General features: G+C 32.5%; 4 protein-coding genes across 4 annotated transcripts; 2 read left to right on the forward strand and 2 right to left on the reverse strand.

Moving 5' to 3' along the window:
* The first annotated feature begins 61 nt into the window (after positions 1–61).
* Positions 62–4,907, forward strand: LOC110992127 (WASH complex subunit 5). Its single transcript, XM_022257816.2, has 11 exons — positions 62–250; positions 442–544; positions 620–811; positions 897–1,108; positions 1,333–2,750; positions 2,822–3,081; positions 3,149–3,276; positions 3,542–3,943; positions 4,012–4,232; positions 4,464–4,614; positions 4,694–4,907. Exons 1-11 carry the CDS (start codon positions 129–131, stop codon positions 4,833–4,835), a joined length of 3,351 nt encoding a protein of 1,116 aa, XP_022113508.2. The 5' UTR covers positions 62–128; the 3' UTR covers positions 4,836–4,907.
* Positions 4,908–7,136: 2,229 nt separating this feature from the next.
* Positions 7,137–8,310, reverse strand: LOC110992129 (leukocyte receptor cluster member 1 homolog). Its single transcript, XM_022257818.2, has 2 exons — positions 8,169–8,310; positions 7,137–8,049 (listed from the first exon to the last, which is right to left on the reverse strand). Exons 1-2 carry the CDS (start codon positions 8,189–8,191, stop codon positions 7,212–7,214), a joined length of 861 nt encoding a protein of 286 aa, XP_022113510.2. The 5' UTR covers positions 8,192–8,310; the 3' UTR covers positions 7,137–7,211.
* Positions 8,311–8,720: 410 nt separating this feature from the next.
* LOC110992130 lies at positions 8,721–16,793 on the forward strand. Its single transcript, XM_022257820.2, has 5 exons — positions 8,721–11,528; positions 11,714–11,889; positions 12,268–12,478; positions 13,087–13,230; positions 15,141–16,793. Exons 1-5 carry the CDS (start codon positions 9,015–9,017, stop codon positions 15,297–15,299), a joined length of 3,204 nt encoding a protein of 1,067 aa, XP_022113512.2. The 5' UTR covers positions 8,721–9,014; the 3' UTR covers positions 15,300–16,793.
* Positions 13,331–15,031, reverse strand: LOC110992132. Its single transcript, XM_022257822.2, has 3 exons — positions 14,875–15,031; positions 14,460–14,639; positions 13,331–14,184 (listed from the first exon to the last, which is right to left on the reverse strand). The coding sequence occupies exons 1-3, from the start codon at positions 14,965–14,967 to the stop codon at positions 13,750–13,752; spliced, it is 708 nt and encodes a 235-aa protein (XP_022113514.2). The 5' UTR covers positions 14,968–15,031; the 3' UTR covers positions 13,331–13,749.
* Positions 16,794–18,388: the final 1,595 nt, after the last annotated feature.

Below are 18,388 nucleotides of genomic sequence, written 5' to 3' on the forward strand. Positions count from 1 at the left end.
CATAATATAAAAAGTGTCAATTTGTTTTATCAACAATGTTCTATGTTTACAAATTGTAAAATGTAATAATATGATGTTTTCCTTTGGCTAGTTGTGGTAACTGGTAGTTAATTTTTGGACATATTAAAATGAGGGTTTTCTTAGCGGAAGATAATCTTTGTGCCCAAAACCTATTAAGAATAGTAGCTCATGGCAATGCTATTTTGGCAGAGATATTAAGACTTAAAGATCATATTCCGATTATGTACAGGTATGTTAATTTATAATCAATTTATTTTATGTTATGCCTACGTCGATTCTAAGTTTGAGACAGTTGTTCTATGATATTTTTATTTAGTATAAGTAGTAGAAATCACACATATTTATTGATATAAATGAAAATATATTAGGTATAATATAATGCTTATGAATAATATGATTCTTCATGTTGTTTGTTGACAGGTTGGAAACTAAAGAAATTCAGCAGAGATATCAAGATGTTATTATGGATTTTAGTTATTTCAAACTATCTGAAACATTAGAAATGAAAATTTCCTCAAATCTTGTAAGAATTTAAGATGTTTTAGAAATAATTAAGTATGAACTTACCTATAACAATAATCCTTGCCATACCTTTCAGAAATTGCAAGATTTAGATGAAGACTTAAAAGAACAATATCTTGAACTTATTACAAGATTTTACTTATTATTTGAAAACATTTATAAATTTATCATGGACTTGAATACTTTTGTGGAACAGTTACATGACAGTGCTTTTATTCAGCAATCAATGGATACTATTTTGAGAGATGTTGAAGGAAAACAACTATTGGTGAGCATTGCACAAGAGCACAAGAGCATATATTTATTTTTTGTTGCTTTGTTTAATATTTATATTTAAAAAAACTTTCTTACAGTGTGAATCCTTATACCTTTATGGTTCAATGTTGTTATTATGTGATTTATACATTCCTGGTGCTGTGAGAGAGAGATTATTAGTAGCATTTTATCGTTATAGTACTAATCAATCCCAGTCTAATGTAGATGATGTTTGCAAGTTATTGAGAGATACAGGCTATAATCAATTACCAGGGAGGAGGCCCTCTGATTATCCTGTGGAGTATTTCAGGTATATGTGCAATTAATAATATTAATTACTGTAGGTCTCCGAAAGGAAGGAATGTGTCTATAAATAAAAATTCCTTATAATTGGTGGTATAAACATTGTTTGGCTTTTGTGTAATATTACTATCTTATAACACAATTCATTTTATATACAAATCTAAGTTATTTGAAATATATAATAATTGTTATGTTATTCTTATATCATGCCAACAATTTGTCATTTTCTAGTCGAGTACCAATCCATCCCGACTTTATCGAGAAAGTTGTGGGGAAGTTGAGGTCGGAGGATATTTATAACCAGCTTGCAGTTTATACAATTCCTGAACACCAGGCATCTGCATTAGCCCCTCAGGCTGCTATGTTGGTGGTTTGTTTATTTTTTGTCCCACACTACCTGCATGGCGATACAACAAAAATGAGAGAAATTGTCGACAAGTTTTTCCCAAGCAATTGGATTGTCCCTATCTATATGGGAGTAACAATAAATGTTTTTGACTACTGGGATAACTTTAAGGCTGCTAAAGCTAGCCTCAGCAATACTTGCAATAATAAAACCATTAAAGAATTATTTTCAAAGAGAGGTAGTTCTGTCCCCTTGCTCATTACTAAAACTCAACAACTTCTGAAAGAGGGTACATTAACTGATGATTTTGTCCTGGACAACACAAGCAAAATTTTGAATGTAATACTTAATTCAAACCATGTTTTACGACTTCTGTTGTTACATACCACAGATGTTATATTTTATGATAATAATAGAAAGAGTAAACAAATGCGAGACTTAGTCATAAAAGAGACAAATTATGACCCTTTACAATTGTTAGAATTGCTTATTAGTACTGCCGAATTAGAGTTAAAAGTAAGAGAGTTTCTAAAGAAGTTACTTGACACTAGAAATGAAAGCTGGAACATAAACAAAAATAATGCACTAGAATCATTGAATAACTTATCAGAACTTTTTACTGGCAACAATATATATACAAAAGTTGCTGAAAATGAACAATTAAAGTTATGGTTTGATAATATTGCCAAACAACTTTCATCAATTAGTGACAACATAAGTCCAAAATCCATTAAAAAGGTAACCAAACTAATTCAAGCCTTAGATGAAGTGGAGGAATTTCATGGTATAAAGACTACTCCTACAGTAGTTCAGTTACTAAATGAAACTAAAGATGCACTAAAAAATATTCTCAGAGTTGCAGCATTGAAAGAAGAATCATTAGTCACTTTAGAGACAGTAGCAGATTTTAGCTATGCTTGGTGTACTATTGATCTATATACAAAACATATGCAAAGTCGTATCAAAGAAAATCCAGCAGTAACCAGTCGATTGAGAGCATTGTTTTTAAAATTAGCTAGTGCTATGGAGATTCCTCTTTTAAGAATTAACCAAGCAGAAAGTGAAGACTTAGTCTCTGTTTCTCAATATTATAGCAATGAGCTGATCAAATACATTCAGAAGGTCTTACAGATTATCCCAGAAATGGTTTTCAGTTTAGTTGAAAAAATAATTGAGTTGCAAACATGGTCAATTAAGGAAATGCCAACAAGAATTGATAAGGATAAATTAAGGGATTATGCACAGCTCGATCATAGAATGGAAGTAGCTAGGTTGACTCATTCTGCCTCAACTTTTACAAGTGGTCGGTACACATTTTCTTTGTTTTCTTAAAATAATATAATTAATCATGTTTGTTAATTCTTTCTTAATTAGGTATTTTGGATATGAGATCAACCTTAGTAGGGGTAATACGAGTAGACCCTGCAGAATTACTAGAAGATGGTCTACTACGAGAGTTAGACAGGCATGTTAGAAGAAAGTTTGTTGAATATCTCGAACCACAAGTTAAAAAACCTAATAATTTAGTCTCAAGGCTTCAAAAACTGGCAGAGAGTATGGAAGGTTACAAAAGGTCTTTGGAATATATCCAGGATTACATAAATATGCATGGTTTGAGGATATGGCAAAAACAGGTCTTTAATCTGCTTAAATTTAAATTGTGTAAACCATTAAATACTTTAAGAATGCCATTTTTTGTAGGTTTCTACTCTTATCAATGAGAATGTCACAAAAGAGATAAGTGCTCGAAAGGGAGTGGCACTGTATGGTCCATCAGCGGGATTTATGGGGAGTCTTGCTAAGCAAATTGTACAACAAACAGATGCCAGGTCTGTCATATAAAAATTCTGTATATGGAAAGAAAATTATTGTGCCTTACAAACCAATTTTACGAAGGAACTAAATATATGACCAACTCTATACGTCTTGTATGTCCCTTGTTTTTTTAATTTCCAAAACTAAAAAGACATTATTTGTGTTAAAGGAAATTGTGTTTTAACTTTTTTTTAGAGAGCACTTTCAGTAATTAATTTTCCATAACAATCAGCTTCAAACCTGAACCCAGAAAATAATACGTACTTTATTATTTTACAGATTATATACATATATAAATATATGTGCAGCATGGTTTGACATCAAGACCAATACTGAAGTTGTGAACAATAAAACATTTTCGAAACTAAATGACGCGATAGGAGTAGTTGGTCTACATGGTTTGGATACATTATATGGTTACATGATAAAAAATCAACTTCAACATATTCAACATATACTCCGAACATGTCAAGATAAAATTGTAATTAGTGATAAAAATATAGATCTGAAGGAAATAGAGCAAACTATTATGAAAAATCAAAAACATATACAACAACTAACTGATATATTAGTTGTAGTAGGTGCACTGCAATTGCTAAGAAAACACATCGCTTACCAGTTGAATACAACCTGTAAATTTGATTCCGCTCATTTAGAAGCTTCACTAAGGACAATGAACGAGTATGTTTTTAAGTGTAGTTATTTTATATGTATTTAACTTTAAAATGAATATAATTATTGTTTTATAGATGCTTGATACACGAAATTAAAACGTCTCAAAATCCTCAAGTGAATTGTAATTCACTGATACAGGAGTTGGACGAATATTTAGTAAGGTGTGGACTTACAGATCCATACGAGAAGGCGTATTTAAAAACCCCGCCTGAATTTAGCAACATAGATTTGGGAGAGATGTTGTCTATAATTGTAATAGCGCAACTATCAAGACTACATTTCTGTAGAACGACAGGTAAGGTCCATCCAAATGTGCAACAAAGATATATTTAATTAACATTTGTTCATAGAAATCATTTATTTAGGGTGAGGTCTTTAGCGTTAATATCTATTAGAACGAAAAAGCTTGTTTATTTCAGACTTTGTTAGGTACTACGTAAACAATTAATAACACACTACCATTACCTTGTATCGTAAATGGCGTATAGTGGCAAACCATATTAATTAATATATTTCAAAATTTTAGGCGATTTAATAACTAAAAAACATGGAGAAAACATAGATGGATATCCATTGGTGATTGGGACATACACTCTGTTAAGGCAATCCAAATTAGAAAATGTAGATATCTTTGTAAACTTTTTATGTAAATATGTGAAAGTTTTAACCCTCAACAAGTAAGTTTATACATTATAGCTTAAACTTTTATACATATTTTTGTAGAAAAAAATAATTACTGCTTCACCTTTATTTCAGGATTAAGTCAACAGAATCTACTAGCGAAGGTTTAATGTTGACGAGACTTTTACAAATCTTTTGTGAAGCCTTTGGATATCCTGTTGCAAAATTAGAAGACAATCTGCCACTAGGTCTCATTAATTATTCAGGGCAAAAATAATTGTTTTTGTTATATCACATATAATCTTATTATTCAATATTACATATTTATAAAATAAAGGTCTAAATCTTGTTTTTTAATTTTATTTATAGAACAGGGTGCAAACTGACAGGAGGCTCACCTGCTGTTAAGTGATACCACCGCCCATGGACACTCAATACTAGAGGGCTCGCGAGTGCGTTGCCGTCGTTGCTAAGTCCCTAAGTCAAATTGATTCGGAAATACTTCAATGGGCAGTTGGTTCCATATAGTGGTGGGTCGCGGCAGAAATTGCTCAGTTGTGGAACGACAGGCCTCCGGGTGCTATGGATGGTATTTTGTATTCTGCCTTGACGTCCTATGATGAAACTGAACTGCAGGTATTAGTCCGAACTACTCCTCCGAACTCTCTCCTTGGTAAATGAGGTAAAAGATGCTGTGAGATCCCACATCTCTACGCAACGCCAAGGGATCAAGCCGCTCGAAAAGTGACTGGATCGCTCTTACGAATACGTTTAAGTGGTACTGTGGAGCCCCCGCCCATAAGGACGGTACAGTACTCCATGTGGGGGCCGAGTTTTCGCTTTATAGAGTTGCAAGCGATGGCCCGGGGTGAAGTACCGTCTCGCCTTGCTGATCTTCATGTGAGGCTTACTTAGCCTTTCTTTCCAAATGACCGCAAAACTAAACGTTTGATATGTCAAAGCCAAGTATTCCGACGCTGGCTATGGTTTAAGTGTGTCTTTGACAAGAGGAGTTTAAATGATATTTTTAACACATTAAAGCTGGATTTACCGCGTTCCATTCATTCATCGCATGTAATTTAAAGTAGGAAGGATTAGGTAATAGTCTGAAAAGTGAGAAGAGTGTCTTAAATTAGAAAAACCTTTCCACGGCCCAACTAAACGGTGGCATCTTGTTACCGTGTAAGCGACCTCTTCGTAAGAATGGGTTAGCGCTTTTGGGTTCAGATCTAGTGGCTACTGGAGTCCTGCTGTGGTAGAAGTTTTGTGAGCGTCATACTTGCCTACAATCGTTTAATGTGGGCCCTTTGTTTTTTTTTAAACGGCAAAGTTACCAAATTTGGCAAGAGATTGGCCCGATCATACGATACTTATAAAATCGCGATCACTCTGATCCGTCCAAATATGGCCCAATTGATATAACCTCAAGGAGGTTCTCCAAAATAAAGGAATCCATTATTAAAGCCCAGCTCCTAAGATATCTAGAAGGCCAACAGCTGATTAGCGATTATCAATAAGGCTGTCGTCGTGATTGTTCAGCTTGGTGAGCTTCTTATATACCTAACTCATGGGCTTAGGAAGTTGATTCAGAGGGGGAAGCACTACCGCTTAGTTTTGATATAAGTAGCCTAAACTTTTGATCGGGTGTGAAATAAAGCGCTTCTTTCAAAACTTCCAGTCTACCTATTACAAAAAAATAAACTATCCTTAAATGGAAAATGTAGTAAAATTACTTTTACTCGCAATCATAAGAAAATAAAATGTTGTCATAAATTAAGAGTTACAATAATTAAAGAGGTCAATTTAGTTGGAGACTTGGGGATACTAATAGATGATAAGATGTGTTTCTCTAATCATATAGATAATATAACAGAAAAACATATAAACAACCTGGCTTCGTCAAACGTATATGCAAATCTTTCAATAACATAATTATATAAAATGCCTGTACTTTGCTTTTGTTAGGAACACACTAGAATACGCAAGCATTGTTTGGTCCCCCATCTACAAGAAATACATTGAAGCAATAGAGAACATTCAAAAAAAGGTTTTTAAGTTTTAAGGATTTCCAAAAGTTTAGTAGCTACTTAGATTACTGCAAGTACTTTGGTATTGAATCCCTTGAATGTAGACGTAAACAATCCAACCTTATATTTTTACATGCTATTTGCAATGGTTTAATTGACTGCCCTGACTTGTTATCGCTTTTACTTTTTAAGACCCTTTCATCACGCAATACAAGGCAAATCCAATTTATTCGAAATTCCTCGTTCTAAGACCAACTATTTACGAAACTCGGTTATGTATTGCATACCTACAGGTTACCACATAAATTACCAGCAAATTGATATATTTAATGTGACTAAAAAAATCTTTAAAAAATTCAGTTATCTTTTAATAATAATGGCTTTGTTTGATCCTTCATATTAAATATATATTTTAATCTACCAGTCAATAAATCTTACAACTGTGCTTTGTTTCTGTTTCAATGTGTGTTCCATTTTGGCTCTTGTGTGTAATGTAATTGTTTGGATATTAGTGATTAGCGTTAGGAATACTTAAAGAAATAAAATAGAAATAATAAAATAAAATTTTATTTTCTATGTAACAATATTTGTTATAAAACCAATGTTTAATTTTTATTCAGTTCAAACTATTTATAATTTTGTCTGGCTATCTCTGGGTTAAATTGTGAATTGTACTTAGGTATTACTTTAGGAATTTTATCTTTCTTCTCATTTCTGGGTACACCAGATAGTTTTGATAGAAATAATTCAGCTTTATATTTCTCTTGTTGTTCACGTTTGAGTCTTGCTTCTCTAAGTTTTTGAAGATTAGATTCTTTTTCAGGTATAAGCTTATGTTTACTTTTGTTTTTAGTGGTTTTGACCATATTTTTTGTAGATATATGTTTTTGATTGTTGTCTCTTTGTGATCTAAGATGTTTAAATGAGTTGAAAGGATCATGTTTTTGTTTGGATTTCCATCCTATCTCACCATTTCTTACATCAACATCTATTTTCTTTCGATTACCATCTTCATCTTTAAGAACAAGTTTATCATATGTATCTTTAACATATTCTGGTCTTGAGAATCGAGATGCTCCTGGTGCTATGTCATACCAATTTTTTTTGCCTAAAGCTTCATTTGTGTCTTGTCCAAGATAGGTCAAATAGCCAATTTGTTTTTCATATTCTTCTTTTTTCTCTTTAACTTCTCTATCATGATCTTTATTGGTTTTATTATTGGAATGTTCAATATGGTCAAACAAATTTATATGCACTAGATCTTTTTCGACTTCTTTAAAATTATTGCAGTTTGTTTGTATATTCAAAGATTCTAGGTTTATTTTACTTTTTTGCTTAAGAATACTTAAACGTAGTTCTTTATCTGCCTGTTCTATTCTTTTTTTCTCTTGCCTTTCCTTTTCGGCTGCTTCTGCTTCATCTTTTCTCACTCGTGCAATATTTTCTTTCGTTCGTACATGCCACCTATAATATAATTATTTAAAATAAATGTAGGTACGTATATATTTCTTTAAATATAATACAGCTTATAAAATATTTAGTATAAATAAGATTAAGATTTAATATTATTAACACTTAATTACCTTTTTTTTGGGAGAATATTCATGATGTTTGTGTTTAATTATAAATAATAATTAAAATTAGCTTCAAAATTAAATGCACTTCACATCCTAGAAGGCTAGAAAGACTACACACACAGTAGTAACGGTACAGACGATATGTACTTTACACCTACGTGATCTGTGATATTTGTATTAACAAAAGATTATATAACACTTCGTACATTTACAAGTGAAGTAGATGTACACTGATGAATTATAGGCATATATATGTCTCTAAATCATCAGCAGTATCATATCGTTTCATATAGCAGTACACTCTCTCATATACACTTCTTAGTTCTTTCCTACCACAGCTCGATGGATGAAGTTCGCGTTTCCACACCACGGTCCACTGTGGCTGTGCCTGCCACTTCGACAATGCTGATTTAGCTGAACACCATCCCAATCCATTTTTCGTTTAAAATCATCAACTACTACCTCTTACAGATATATTTTTATTTTTTCATACAATCTAAAACTATTCGTTAAGCTATTCTGTTTTAACATGTTTTATCTGCACTTGTAAAGTAAACTGTGTAAGAGTGTAACCTGTGGTAATTTAAAGCTTGTCTAGTGACTACGTCTTGATTCTAGAGTAAAATTTAGTTTTGGAATTAAGATTCGTAAATTGCTATGAATGAAATAAAGTAGCAGAAATTTGTGCCTATAGCAATTCGATTTCCATATTTTTGTTATAATTAGTTCTACTATCGCTTAAGCATTGGAAAGATGTTGAGTGCATTTATGTTTATTTGATTTATTTATCAACACCAGGTTATAAAATATATAAACTATATAACTTTATTTACTTATTACTCAAACGGCATCATGGAAACTGTTGACGAACATCTAGTAATTAGCTCTAGTATAGATGATGTCAAAACGCAAATCCACGAAGTAAAGCCGACCGACAACGCTGATTTGAATGTATGTCACAAGTCCAATGGAGTTGACTCTACTTCAAGTGTGGAAATTATAGTTGAATCAGTAGAAGAAAACAATATTTTAGACCCTGAGCCTAAAGATATAGTTCTGCAGAAGCCGATAGAGGAAATGCCTGAATCTGGAGATAACAATTCTGAACCTGCAAGAAAAGTTAATATAGGCATTACCGATTCTTTCAATATAATTGATAATGACGGTTCAGAAGGATCTAAGAGCCTTGCAGTTTCTGGTGAACAGACTGAAGAAAAACCAGAAAAACCTGTTGAAGTTATGAATGAGGTTTCAAGTAAAGACATGGAAAGTAATATTGAACAACCTTCTGTTACTAATGAAAATATTGTACCGTCTCTGGATTGTAAAAATGTTGAAAATGAAGTACTCTCATCTATGGTTGAGGTAGAAGACCATGAGGAAAAAGGTAATAGTGGAAATTTAGTTCTGAATTCCACCACAGAATTGTGTAATGTCGAATATACAACATTAATTAATGAAGGTATTCATTTTGAAACTGAGGTATTAATAGAAAAAAATGATAATGATGGGAACGAAAATATTGTTCAAACAGAAATTTGTTGCAATGAAGCTGTCTCTGGCAGTCATAATAATATTTTAAGTGAATTGGAAGAGAATATTGAGTTAAGTGAAGTTCTTCAATCATCTGATATCAATGATACTTCAGAAAATAATAATTCTACTGTAAAAGTAGAAGTATTTAATAAGGAGGAATTGTTAGATATATTAGAAGGTAAAGATGTTCCCGATCTGCAAACTGAAGAAATTGTGAAAGAGAACACTGAAATAATGAGTTCAGATCAGGAAGTTCAGCAAGCATTAAAGCAAATTACAATGCTTAAAAAAATTAGGAAACGGAGAACACCAAGAAATGAACAACAGATATACATAAAACAGTTAAAAAAACCTGTGAAAGAAAATTTTGAAAACAAAGAGGATAGTATAAAAACTGATGTAGATGCTGGGATAAAACGTAATACACCAAAAAATAAGGAAAAAGATAATTTAAAAACATCAATTGAAAATCTAAAAGATACAAAAAGTGAGCTGGTTGTTCTACCAAAACGAAGTGCTACAAAAAGTAAAGAAAAAGAAAAGGTAATTGAAAACATTGCTGTAGAGAAAGAAGAACCCAAAAATGAAGTGACCGTTGAATCTCATGCAGAAAAGGATAAAAATATTGTCAATGAATTAGTTATGGATTGGGATGATGATGAACAACCTGAAACTAACAGTATAGTTCCAAAGGCTGAAAAGAGTGACTTAGTTAATGAGAAAGAAATAGAGTTGGAAAATTTAGAAAATAATGCAGAGCAAACTAGTCAATCATCTGTTGATTGTTTAGTTACTGAAGAACAGCTGCATAGTAAGAGTATTGAAGATTGTACTGGAAAAAGAAGATTGTCACGTGTTATCAAGAAAAAGGTTATTTATGATCCAGACAACCCTGACACATTTACTAAAAGCAAAACACCTTTAAAATCTCTCTCAGGCAAAGAACAACCATCTTTGAAAAAGGGTAAACTAGAAATGCCTATATTAGAACAGAGGAAGTCAAGAAGTCCATCATCTAAACTTCAATGGAAAAAACCTAGTCCAAGAAACAGCAAGCAACACAAAAGATTAACTGAAGTGGATAAGTTGCTAATGGATGAGGGTGCTGTCAATATGATTTACCAATTAACTCCTGAAGCATCTAAAGGTAGAAAAAATGTGAAAACCAAAGCAGAATTTATAAAAAAATTACAAAGTTCAACTCCTGATGGAAAGGAAATGAAGTTCAGAGAAAGAAAAAAGGAGTTGAAATATGAAGAGGGGGAAGCAAAAAAGCTTTCAGGTGGTAAATATAGACCATCACTAAGTAATTCAGTTAAATCTCCTGCAGCGAGTGATGATTTTGAGACTCACAGCGCTGATGACTCCATTATTTATCGTCGCCATTCCTCGAGTTCATATTCAAGTAGCTGCATGAGTCCCCGTCGTCTGAGTGATGTGGAAGGCTCTCAAAATACTAAACAAACAAAAATAGAGGCACAAACTCTGAATAACAAGAAAATGAATGAGTCACAAGATCAGTCTCAAGAATCAACATTTTTATCTGATGTAAACCTAACTTTAATAGAAGAAAAGAGTGACCTAATTAACAAAGAAGATTGTCTTTCTTTAAAAGAAAAACTCAATTCAAAGTTGTCTCTTGCGCTAAATAAAAGGAAACGAGAGAGTACGACATTGGACAAACCAACTAAACAGAAAAAACTAAAACCTGAAGGTACCAACTTGAGTGAAAAAGAAAATTCTGACATGTTTAAATTTGTATCAGTAAAAATAGAGCAGCATCTGGCAGAAATTTGTCTGAAAAAAACAGGACTTAAGGATAGCATTGAGGTTAATATTTTCAATTTTCTTCAAACCCATCAAATTTTTTCCTGTAATAATTTTACCTATGGGATTTCATAAAATATTAAGTATTTTTTTTTAGTTCAATCTGTGGTAATCCACTGTGTGTTTATCCTTTATGCCAATTAAATAACATTGGCCAGCTCCTTCATAAGTATATTTTTTAATTTCAGGTTTTCAATGAAATAAAAAAGGCATTGCTACATATAGATGAAAACCCAGATGTTGCAGTGACTTTGCTCTCCTCACAATGTGGAACTCTCTGCTCTAATCTAGACTTGAGCATACTTTTAGATGAAAATAGTGAAATCAGGCACAAAAATGCATACAATCTTGCAGAATCAGTAAGGTAAGCAAACATTTTGCTACCTTTTAATACAGTCAAGGCCAATTTATCAAGTAGGTAGTTTGTAAAATAGACTATGGTTTCAATGGCCATGCCTGTTTGCATACTCTTTGCCTTACCAAGTCTTAACATAATATGTATAAAGGTAATTCGGAAAATCAAATAGGTATTTTTTGATATATTTTATAAAGCAATTCTATGTATTTTTTATTATATATATATATATATATATATAGCATGTCTAACATGGAAGTTAGACATATGAATAAAGCTCCGATATTACATATGTATTTTGTTACTTAATGCAAGATGAAGGACTTCATCAGAAATGATCAGAAAAAAAACCAATCACTGCTTGAAAAAGAAATCATTATTCCATAGGGCGCTGTTGTCTGCTGCAAGTGGACACAGCAAGCTCCTTTGTTGTGGCGTATGGGGCGCTTGCTCCGGGCCGGCAGTGTCACTAGTGTCTTTATGTGACTTGGCTTTAGCGTCCGAATGCGCCACTTTCGCTTTGGCCGTACCCGCCGCGCCCCCATTGCCTGGCGCAGCGGCCATTGTTGCGCCACATCGCGGCCTACCGCAGTCACTGGTCAGTACTTTATGAACTACCCTCACTTATTCAAAACATTTTTGGACTGAGTGTTATATTTTTAACTGGGCATGAAACAAACTGATTCATTTATCAGATAGTTTATATGATTTCCAATTTGTTTTTATGTGAGTATCGCGAGCATTCAATTATAGTAGTGTGAAACAAACATAAGAAAGTGAATTTATTTATAACACTTTCGAACATATAATGGCAAATTATAAATGAAATGTAAAATTATTACCTTTTGCCCTTATTTGTATTTAATCATATTTCTATTTATAGATTATATTTTTTCAAATAAAATAAAAAATAAATCAGTGGCGCTACAACCTCTAGGTATTGGCCTCAGATTTATGAATCTGTTTCATGATTTTTCATCATTTTTAAGATGTTCACATAGAAAGAAAGTTCATTGGTGCACAGCCAGGGATCGAACCTACGACCTCAGGTATAATAATCGCACGCTTGCCAGTAGGCCAACACTGGTCTTTTTTAATAATTTTTAAAACCTTATAAAAATTAACTAAACATTTCGAGCGCTAAAATTATTAGGTTTGATTCATACTGTATTCCTTGCATAATGCTTATTAAAAACATGATTCAAGGTGAGTGATTTGGTGGTCCTCGGTCGTCGTATATCAGCGTCAGAGGCACTGAACGGCGGACTAATTAGTCGCACTCTGTGGCCTGACAGGTTTGACGAACAAGTCAGGAACATTGTAAGGGATATCGCCCTGGAACCACCAAACGTGAGTACCCATCTTACATCTTTCTGTTATCATTCCCATACACTCGTGATTCTTACCCATTAATATCTTGGTAAAACAGGTACTAGAAGGTTGAGGAAAGAAAAGCGCGTTGGTTATTCAAAGTAATGTAATTCGTCCTTTGATTTATTCCGAACAATTGTTTTATTTTGACATATAATATATCAACATGATTACTTTTAAACTATAACGCGTAACATTGTTGTCAAGGAATTTTAAAACGGCTGTAACCGAACGGGATTTCACCGTTCATTTGTTTTTCGCACAGATCCTAGTTTCTCGGTTCCTTCTAAAGTTAGTCCTAGATTAGAATAGAATAGAAATATTAATAACATGGAATACATACATTACTATGCTGAGAAAAACTTTGGTTAGCATCTTGATGTTCAGTAATGACGGTGCTTTGAATTTCTGAAGGCTGGTATTTCTTCACATAATATGAAAACTAGATATTAATTACTTGTGTTTATAGCATAAATATTATAAATACAAAACGTGTGCCTAATTGTCCTCATAGCTATAATCATCACTAATTGGTTGACATAAAGCTTTCCAACCAAGGCCTTGGTATAACAATTCAGTTATTTGTATGTGTGTTACACCGCCGTTGTGTACACAAATATGATTTTTGGGACACAAACAAGATTGGTATAGAGTTAGTAGATTGTTATCGACATTTCCGCAAAAGTCGCCGGATTTGCAAAGGGGCAGAGATGAACAATGATATGTAGCATTATTGTCAACTTCAGTTTTTATTTTCCAATAGTTTGGATACCGACATCGGCAAGAAAGAGTTATTTTGGGTGGTGTGAGTTGTATGTTCTGATGATGCATTTGCTCTATTTCGTCCGGATTCATTATCTTGTGAGATGTCTCGACGTGAAGTGGAGTATCACTTGGGTTACACTTCGGCAAAGTTGAGACAGGAGTGCAGAACTGTAATCAATTTATTAACCTTTTAATTTATATTTCTACATAGCACTCGTTAAACTTGTATGTAAATGGGAGATTAAAATTCTTTCAAAATCCTGCATTTTTAAAAGTTCAATAGATATTTTTGTTTTGAAATATGTACATATAAAAGTATAAATACATTATACGTTAACTTTAGATATAGTTGGACTTTAAACAAATAAAGTCAAACAACACAACACGAATTCTAAATTTATTGATATTATATTATTGAATCAAAATATCCATGAAAAATATACCTGTAAATAAGCGCGATTGTTGAGTTCAATAAGTCTATCGGGGGATGCGGGTGTGTCGCAGCGCTGACGTCGCGTGCATCGACAAAGCCGTAGTAGCGCACGCGGACGCCAGTAACGTGCCACTAGAGCGGAGCACGCTTGCCTTTGCCCACAGCGAGGCAAACCACGTTCACTTTCCTCCTATTATTCTACAGTTTTTAGAATGCAATTTTTATCGCTATAATTAATAGTACGTGCTCACTCTTCTATAACTAAAGACCCATAAAAGAATGTCTTTTATGTCGGATTCTTTAAGAATTTGTGTATGTAATTGTGTCGGATAAAAATGAATCCGTTGAATAAACCGGATAACTGTTAATATATAGTTATTGATATTTAACATGTTGTATGTTTCCTTTTTAAATTAAAAACTTACTAAACCATAGTAGTACAGCACAGTTGCATTGTCTTCGCTACAAGTAATATCCAAAATTAAAATAGCAAGTAAAAATGTTACTAACGAATCCATTTCTGATAAAATCAAAATACTTGTGATTTATTACGCTTCTCTCCATACTAATGCTACACTCATAAAAACTATTTAGGTCATAACCTATATTGATAAGATAATACTCGTTGAATAACAAAACTTTATAAATATGAACTGTATGTATATCTTTAATAAATCAAAAACATTTTTAGGGCACACTTCTTAAGAAGCGGCTTCTTACTTTGAGAAAGTGTGGAGGGGCCGAGCAGTCTTTCTTGACCAGCTTGGAGTCTGAAAGGGATCTTCTCGTCACCTACTGGACATCAGAGGAAGGTCAGGCACTTTTAAGAGCGGCTCTTGACGCCGCTTAAACTGTATGACTTTAACTATAAACCGTTTCCATCTGATACAATTGAAGGTCATATTTTAACTCTTAACTATCTAATTGACCGTTGTGATTATTATGTGAGAGATCTACTTCAGTATCTTTATTTTGTAACCTTACATTTAGAATTGCAAATATTTACGTAATTTTTTATGGATCTTTAAATATTGCCACATTTTTGTCACCGTATGATATGTATCACGTTTTTGTTAGGATATTTAAAAAGACAATTGTGCTATAATTCCAAAAAATCGCCAGATGAAACGGTTAAAGCTTTTTGAAATTTCTTCATAGTTAACTATACTTTTAGTAACATCTCGCTATTTTTTTTCTTTTTAAATCTTCTCTTTATAACTTTTATTTAAAAGAAATTACTGTTTACTAGTTAACACTTAAAAGATGATCGAGATATATTTGCTTTGTATGTGATGAATTTTGATGAACATGGTCAATTATAAATACAGCTCTATAAATATAGGCCTTCTGACTTGACCAATTGCGTTACTTTATATTGGTGGACTATTTCATAGTAGTTGAAACTATACTTTTTTTTTTGAAACGGTAAATATATTTTTATACATTATACTAAATCAACTTTTACACACACAAAGGGATAATGTGTTATGTATGGAACGTAATATAATGGTGTCTTAAGTCTAGTTTTATTAACGAGTTAAATATATCGGATAGAGTGAATGGTTTGAATGGGATTCACCTTATCATATCGAAATAGTTTTTCAATGTTAAACGTGTTTAAAATATACAAAATTAGAATTAAGTATTGTTAAGGACAATTTAATACAATAATTTGGCATTTTTTTTGGTAACGTCAAACCATGTTTTTAAAGAAATATAAGAATATATGAAATTTCTTATGTTTTACGTTAAAAAAATCACTTTCATGTTTTATTTGGTAAAAGACTGCTGTTTAAAACGTGGTTAAGACGTTGCATGTTTTGAAAAAGTGTTAAATTAAGGGTTTTAGATCTTAAGAAATAGATTATATTGTTATGTTGTAGATTAAATTGTTTATCTATTTGTTTTAGATGTTTATTTCTTTATATAAAGGATGCAAAATAGTTTATGATTTCAGCCAAAGTTATGCACTGACTTACATATAAATTGATAAATTGTCATAGGTGACGTAATTTACATACTATCTTTTAATATTAAGTAATTTACATTTGTATTTTCGGTGCAATTCATTCCTTGGCCCTAAAGCCTGTTTCTGTAGTCTGGCTCGCTGTCGCATCAAAACTGTGAAAATGACAATTTTAAATCTGCCATGGCGTCCTGCTACGTTGACGGGTTTTTGCCTCAGGCCCCTTATCTGTGAAGTCTACCTTGATTGGGGTATTCATTTATCAGATTAATTTCGAATACAAGTAGATTTACCTAGATGTAATTTGATTAGTTTTATTTGTGTTTAAGCATAGCAATAACTTATTTTCTGTTTTTTTGGAGAAAATAAAGTGCCTTTCTAAAATTAATTGTATAATTTTACTTATCTCCCTACCTCTGGGCTATTAAAAATAAACTGGCCGGCAACGCACTTCGGGCAATGTTAGTGTCCATGCGGCAGTATCATTTAACTTCAGGTGAGCTTTCTGCCCGTATGCCTCCTATTAGGTACATTAATCCCCCGTAATAGACAAAATATACCGACCGAAAAAAAAAACATATGTGCAATTCACACATGGTAGAAGTGAAACCTTCAAAAACATTTTTTTTATTATTAATCATATATAAATTAATCATTTTCCATTATCTAAATGTGTGTGTTCTTTTAAAACAGTATATTTTAATGATAAATTTTAATTTATAAGTTTAATATAAATTTTTAATTTGGGAAAAACTAAAACATCGAAAGTTTGAAATTCGATCAAATGAAAAAGCGGCAGTAAAGAGAGGCTGTATAATGCCTGCTATCTCATTTTCTCCCACGTTAAATCATATGATGAATTGATGTTTCTGTCTCTCTTTACCGCTGCATCCGGTTTGAAATCACGACGATTCGAAAGAAGTTTATCTATCTCATTTTCTCCCACGTTAAATCATATGAATTAATGTTTCTGTCTCTTTTTACTGTCGCTTTTTCGTTGCATCCGGTTTGAAATCACAACGATTCTAAAGAAGTTTCACTTCAACAAGCAACGGAATTCCCCTGTTCCGTTTGATAGACCCGCATGGGTTGATTTGATCTCAGGGATACCAAAGTTATGATTTTTTTTATAATTTCAGATCTTTTGTTTATCCAAAATAGCACTTATTTTATTTTCTGTGGAGACTTGAGACTCGCCGACACTGTTGTTTAATTAATATTCTTGTTACTAACCGGAAATTCTTGTTTCTATCGACTTTACAATTATGAAATTGCAATCACAAATTAAATACGTGCATATTGCATATAGATTAATTAAATTCACTCGTACAAAAAATAGTGTTGATATTTCACATTCAATTGGATAATTTCTAGTAACTGCTTCATGTAACTTACAAGGTGACAAGGTAAAAAAATATTTTGAATAAAAAAGATTGCATTCCAAAGTAATGTTTCGCTACTTAATATATAAAATAGTGTATGTGAGTTATTTATGTCGGTTTTGTCGGTTGTTGGTCCCACGTAGAGTCGTCACGCGAGTAGTGGCGAGTCAGTCGCCACCACCTCTACGTCCGCCATTTTGACTGCAACTATGGATGGGAAGGAGGACAGGCGAATCACGAATATTCAGGTTTTGTGAGCATTGTTATGAGCATGCTCATAACGAATAAATATTCACATCGAGCGAAAAATTAGATGTTAGTTACCACCTTTAGACATTTGTTTGTTGTTGATCTATTTCTTTAATCATATTTTTTTTAAAGAAAACAGGACATAAGCCCCAGAATTTTACACGGAGTCTAATTTCTAAGAAAATGAAGGAAAAATAATATCAGTACAAAGATGTTTACTATCTCCTTCCTGATAAAGAAACATATAGTTATAATCACACTATCATGTGAGTAATTTATTTAAGTTAACTATCATGCATAGTACTAAATTATTTGTATATGATTCCGTGTTGTGTTAGGCAG

Source organism: Pieris rapae, chromosome 8 (assembly GCF_905147795.1).
Source record: "Pieris rapae chromosome 8, ilPieRapa1.1, whole genome shotgun sequence".
NCBI lineage: Eukaryota > Metazoa > Arthropoda > Insecta > Lepidoptera > Pieridae > Pieris > Pieris rapae.